Below are 6,802 nucleotides of genomic sequence, written 5' to 3'. Positions count from 1 at the left end.
CTAGACGGTAGGGCATGGTAATAAAAGCTAGATATGCAACGAATTTCCGCTTATCACAGTATTTTTATGTTAGTTTATTATAGATGATGCCAAGCTACTAGCTCTGCATATGTACATGTTGCTATTGTTATGCACCAATAGGTAATTTGTAACAACCTGTAATAATACATTCGTTTACCTACATTTTCAATTCACGTTGGACTCTTAGCCCCTACTCGCCGTACATGGATTTGAGCCTTGAAGTATTACTAAAGAAGTAAATCCAGGGCCGATACTGCGTAACTAACACCATTTCAGTCCCGAACCAAACTCAGCCCCGATGTCAAGCACTATATGCCTATTTAACGTAGGGACACTTAAGGGAAATGGCTTCACAAGACCAGACGTAAACGCACTTCGTTTCATGCTGAAGTCAGCCATCTCAATTAGCGATTCTCAAGGGTACTAATGGACGGGAAGCTCGAAATGTGTATTTAAGTAATCCTGCTTAAAAAAGTCACTTAATTTGTGACGAACAGCTTTTCCTGTGTGTATTAAACATTAGCTCGTATTGACACGATTGTGTAAAAGCGAGAAACGACGATAATGCAGCATTCACCTGACTAACAAAGGCTCTTGTAAATTTATTTTCTTCAGCGAAACTCAGATATGGCGTCAGCACTCTCCGAGTGGCTACTGCTTCTCAATTATGCTTGTGGAAAAAGTCCTACATGACACGTAAGGTTTACTTTCCTCGTCGTTCTTTTTTTTTTGCTAAGTCATTGCCCATGATACAACTATACGACACTACCAAATGGCCTTTCTCTACGTGTACATTTACGTTTAACTTACGTTTAGCCGTTTAACTTATATCATATATATATATATATATATATACGATATAAGAGAAAAGACGGTCCGTCATATATATATATGACGGACCGTCTTTTCTCTGAGTGGAAATCTCACACAAGGTATCTTACAGAACGGAAATCATTGCGATATCCTAACATTACCATGGCGTCGGTATTCACTTGTTTAAAAACTATCCAAGTACATTGACGGACCTTAGAACGCCCTATCCCAATACATTTACAATAATATACTACACGATGGTAAGACTATTTCACTTTTTGCTTAATTTTTAAGCTCAGTTAAAGCGTTCATCAATTTTGACATTTTTATATTATAGAAAAACTGGATGATAACTACTTCGTCGTTTCAGGATCACGTCGTCTGCGATTCGGTAGGTCTAGAGGACACTTTGCACTTGCGCAGACGGATAGGTCATTCCTTAATCTGAAACTCAGCGTCGTTTCGACAGGTTTGGTAGCTCATTTTTACGGCTAAAGCAAAGGGGACGCATATACAAATAGATATTAATTCAACATTTCTCATTTGAAACAATTTTTGCAGTTCCCGGTCCGTACGAGAGATGCTAAATGAAACATTCAATTTGTATCGAAGTTTACCACTGAGCAAATTACAGTACGATTTGCGTCGTTACGTCATCGATAATCATTAGCACAGTCGTCCTATTTTCCATCACAACTCGAAGTATATCGGATAGGACACAGATGGAAAACTGTCCTATAATTTTCCACATCATCATAATAAAAATTATTTCTGATCGTCGCTTCTTTAGTCGAGCACGACGTCCCCATTCTGTTTGCTTCTTATACTTAGCCTTACGCACCAGCACTTACGTACACATTATACAGATGCGTGAGCTGGGCTACTTGTCTTTTTCCCATGGCTTTTGTTAACCTTCCATATGTCCTTTACAAAAGAGCTGCTTTGATTTTGCGCCGTTAACGAACCAATTCAGCTCATTGCTGTTTTCTATTTATCACATAGTTCAGTGTCGGTAAGAGTATGATAATGACGTTCGTAATAATAGTAAACGGATATGATGGTAAAAACTTTATTAGGCTAAGCAGATAAGGTAACGTACCTGCGCGAGCAAATGTATCCCGCTAAATCCCTGCAACTTTTACTGCTAGAAATTAGCGTATCGTTTGTATGATTGGCCCCATAAAATACAGTATAGCATAATAAAGATAACACTACAAATAGAATATGAGTATATATAATATATTACAAAATCCCCTATCTGTACACTCTCCCTTGTCAACACTGACGACGTCGTCGCTGCTCCATTTATTCCAGCACACATGCTGTACCACCTACAATCTTGCCAGTAATACGCATTTACGAGTTTCAGTTTCCCTTGTTTTAGTCTTGCTATGCTTGTATACCGTCAGAGTTGACTCGGACAAAGCAAAACAGTGATTTCGGCTGCTGTCACCATTCTGAAGTCGGGTCCCGTACATCATCGACTTGTAGAACAGCTGTTTCTTTGTAGTCGAGATTTGTCCGCTCATCAAGAAGCATTAAAGGATCGTATGGGTAAGTCAATTTGACGCAAACAGACAGAGAGCGTTGATACGTCGAGCATACCAAATTCATAATACTTGCAATGCTACGGGATGGCTAAAACAGAACTCCACGCGTGCCTCTCGTTTAGTTAAAAAAAACCCTACCCTAATTTTTACTGGACTCGCTAGTTTCTAAACGTTTAGTACAATTTGCATTGCTTCAAAACGCATAAGGGTCTCTGTTATAGAATTTTGCTAGACATTCCTTCCTTATTCGCGCATCACTTTGACTCGCTAAGAAAGCCATTTATGGTCCTTTTTCTATACGAGCAATACGATGAAGTATACAATCAAAGGCAATGTTTGCTTTCAGGCCAATCATTCTAAATTTCGGTCGTGCACAGTATCTATACAATGACGCCAGAAAATGTCTTTCCCTTCTGATCGTCTTTAGTCAGAACAGTAGTCCGTGTCACGAATACGTACAGGCAAATCAGAGAAATATGGTAACGCTCCGTAATATTAGCTTCGTGTATTAACAAACATCATAGATCCTTTGATGATTGTATCCACCGTAAGGCATTTCCGAACATTCCCGCAAGATCATGGTATCTGATGGTATGAGCATACGTGTGGTATCGTGTCGAAATGATAATATTGTAAATGTGGAACAAGAACACTCGGAAATCTCATTGAGTTACAGGAGAGGCGGCTGGAGCCTGTTGTAACCTTACGCTTTCTCGTCGCAATGAGCCCATGCGAAGACAGCGGCATTAAAAAATAGGTAATTCATCTACTACATATTACTGAGTGATATACGATATATTTTTAAAAGAGAAGAATCTAAATTTAGCAGGGTATTACAGATCTTTCTTAGCAACGCAGAGAATGTCTTCACTGCATTACGATATTCCTGTCATATAGCTATCGTGTAAAGCATTTTGCCTACCCAAATATGCCCACGCATATTGGTAACATAGTCGAAGTGAAGAAAACAAGCTCTCGTGTCGATGAACGAGATTATATTACGGCATTCGTTGGTGAGGAATAACTCTACTTATTCCATGAACAGCGTCTTCAAGCTACACAGTTGACAGGGTAGTGAACACAGTAAGCCGATCATCGAATCTGTCGACGATCTTCGTTGAGCGATAGTAGACTAACGTGTGTTGCCGATTCTTCTTCGAGAGTGACAGCATTTGTGATTGTTCGGCGTTACGTAGCTTCATCAATTTCGTATTTATTTCGGCGCGTGACACACGCTTCAAATTGACATCTTATTATCATTTGGTATTATCCGTATTAGCACCATATAGTGCAGCAGGACCACGGCCGTTAGTTGCTAACACGACCTGACGCTTTTGTCTTAAGTTTGAATCATGTAGGCGAAAAGACAGGGATTGATATCAGTTTTGAAAACAACCTCTCATTTTAACGTTTCACTGTCATACGTACGTGTCAGCAGCCAGTAAGAATCCTCAAAACCACGAGAGATTATATAGGGAAACTAAGTAGAACTTAAACGCCGCATATCCCCTCACACAGGTGTGGAAATGAAAAATTTCATTTTCGCTGATACCGCTACTATCAAAAGAAAGTTCTTGTCGTTTGAAGGGGCGATACTTCAGACATCGTCAAATATATTTCTCGGTGGTTGTAGTCTGGACGCCGACCAATGTGTATCCATAGGCGAGAGTGGATCCCTGGAATTGTAGTCAGGAGTCTCCCCGACTCCGGCCAGTAGCTCGGCACGCGCGCTTTCCATAGACCCGTTGCCGTTTAAGGCGGGACGACCGTCTAGAAGGAAAACATATCCAGGATTATTTCTCGATAGTAACATTAGTGCGTATACAATGTAATCGAAGTCGCAGTCAGGCGACAATATTTATCTAGGCTATGCCACCTTAGTCAAGAACTCAGCGTATTTCCCACCAGATGTCGATAAGCGTGGAGATTGTTGGGTAGCTTGGAGATTGTTGGCTAGCTTGGAGAATGCGAGACAGCAAGCACAGGCTTCTGTTTCAAGTTCAAACAAGCAAGTATGCGAAGGGGCCAATGCTATCACCAGCAATGCCCGTCGAGCAAACAAGAGCAAAGCTACCGAGCACTAAAAAAACCTTGGCGTCAGTCGATGTTCAATATTACAGTGCTTTGTGTTTTTATTTGTGAAAGTGCACATCCTTCCATCATCATGTACGATCTGTTGGAAGCTTTGTAGGAGCTCGCTGTAATGCTATTGAATTCGCTCAACATAACTTTGAAGAGAAGTCTTTCGATTTGTGACATTAAAAAATGCCACAGTCGTCTAGATTTCTAATATAGAAAAGTCTGGTAATTGAATTATTTCAAACTTAAGTGGACCTGTAGTCAACTAAAAGTGGCTAGATTTACCAGACTGATTTCAGTGGAACGCCTTTTTTTTGACACAGTTCCGTGACTAGCTTAAGCAAAATCATTTAGGCTCACGTAGGCTTATACGAGAGGCGCTTTTTTCATTCTCATCGTTAGCTGCTGCCCAGTGTTTCATCAAAACTTATATAGCACGTTTGCTACATTTGACGTGGCTAGTTGAACGTTTGAGTTATCAATTATTTCAGTACGATAACTTGTATTATTAAGTACACAGCGATCGATCTGTGCCTTGGTGCATCATCCATAGCCCGTAAGTAAGTTATCTTTGCCTTCGTAAATCGACACATCGGACCAAAACAGTGACAATTCATCATAGACAAACAAAACATAATAACTATTTCTAAATCTGAACTCGTGAATGATCGATACGGCTCTTCTCAGAGTGGCGAGAATAATTTGTAAGAAGATTCCTAATGATAGTTATCAAGTGGGCTGCCGTTATGAAAATGTCTAATTCAATACAAAAGATATTCGATAAGGCAGGCCAACAAAGAGTTTAGGAACATGCAATACATTCTATTATATTTATTTGAATTTTAGGACACCGGCAGTAGGTCTAAAAAAGGATGCGATGTTTTAATGCTGTGAAGTTTTTTAAGTAGAGGTTACCTAACACACTCGTTCGTTACGTCTAAATTGGTATGATCATATTTGAAGATCGATGTAGCCCCTACGTCGCTCCGAACAGAATAATTAAATTAGAATTACTGGTACGCAAAGGGACAGTTCTTTGTAATACCGATATTAGCGACACTTTTAGCGGTGTAACTGAGGACAGCCTCCTCAGAACATCAATCGATTAGACTATAATCTATCACATAAGACTACTGCTGTTATGTTTTATGTACTTTACCGGAAGTTTCTGTAAACAATAACGTTCGTCCGCGTTCCTATTTGAAAGCAAATCCATATATTCATAGCATATACCGTTCTTATTGCTTCTGTGAAAGATTTCAAGCACAATTTTATCTGTGTTATATATATATATATATATATCTAGCATCTTTTGACGAACTATAATTAAAATCGTTGGTTACAAAATACTCGTAGAAGTCATTAGCTCGCTGACAGCCATATTTATAGCCGTACCTAAATTCATTCTGTCCTGGAAATCTTAAATTGTGCAGACAAAACGTAACAGGATAACGACAAGATTTAAAAGTTACTTTAAGTTGATCCTAAAAGCAACTAGAGAAAGTGCATTATTAAGCTGGTCAGTTGACTGTGTGTTTTCGAGATCTAAGTTTGGATATTCCATAAGCCATACTATATACAACGTGCGCGTTCACAGCTAAAGGATACCAGCTCACGTAGAGTTAACAAAGTCTCTAAAGGGGAACTTATCAGCCGTCAAATATCTCTCATAACAATCAGTGTAAGCATATACCACTCAATGCCCAGGCTACCTTATCAACTGAACATGTTATAAACCGACAAAAATTTTCTAAGAAGAATGATATGGCAGGAAGGGAGAGTCTCTATCTCTAACGCTTGAGGACTCTTGTTTCCACATGTTGTTCACGGTGGCAGAGCGAACCGCGTTCATAGAGGCCTTTTACGATATAAGAACAACCACTGATCTCGCGACAAATGACATATACACGATAAAAAAATATCATCTGATAAAGCCCGTTTTCAACGTCAATGGGTATGTTAATACGCAAAACTGTTGCTTTTGGGGTGTGGCGAGGGTAGGCTTTTACGTATGCGTATTCGCTATGGCAGTTTAGTACAATTTTCATAAGTTCAAGAGGCAACTTAGGTGAACTTTTCTTTTACCCTAAACCAAAAAAGTTGAACGTAGAGGCAACAACAAACTTAAGCCAATTTGTTCGTGTTTGATGCTTCAAGGGCATTTGGGATCGAGGGAACAAATTTACATTTCTATATATAGACACATTCTATATAGGGTGCGCTTATAAAATCAGTATTTGATTAATTGTTATCTCAAAAAAACTTTTTAAATTTAAAGTACGCCCTTATAATTCGCTATTTTATAAATGATCAAAACAACCAACCTTTTAGTTAAGGTT

The 6,802-nt window shown here is 39.2% G+C and overlaps 1 protein-coding gene across 4 annotated transcripts in view; it reads right to left on the bottom strand.

The window, feature by feature from the left end:
- Window positions 1-593: 593 nt before the first annotated feature.
- The window catches only part of LOC111259666 (LMBR1 domain-containing protein 2 homolog), a 16,429-nt gene continuing 10,220 nt past the window's right edge, over window positions 594-6,802 (bottom strand). For 2 of the 4 annotated variants that reach the window (XM_022831837.2, XM_022831845.2), the window contains exon 13: window positions 594-4,154. In XM_022831837.2, coding sequence (XP_022687572.1) covers window positions 3,982-4,154 — 173 coding nt within the window. In that variant the 3' untranslated portion in view covers window positions 594-3,981. The remainder of the gene's footprint in view (window positions 4,155-6,802) is intronic. The other 2 variants (XR_002679770.2, XR_015310727.1) reach the window with 2 other exon arrangements.

This window comes from Varroa jacobsoni, unplaced genomic scaffold (genome assembly GCF_002532875.2).
Source record: "Varroa jacobsoni isolate VJ856 unplaced genomic scaffold, vjacob_1.0 scaffold_36, whole genome shotgun sequence".
Taxonomy (NCBI): domain Eukaryota; kingdom Metazoa; phylum Arthropoda; class Arachnida; order Mesostigmata; family Varroidae; genus Varroa; species Varroa jacobsoni.
The sequence above is the reverse complement of the archived record's forward strand: the minus strand, read 5'-3'. Positions and strand labels throughout refer to the sequence as shown.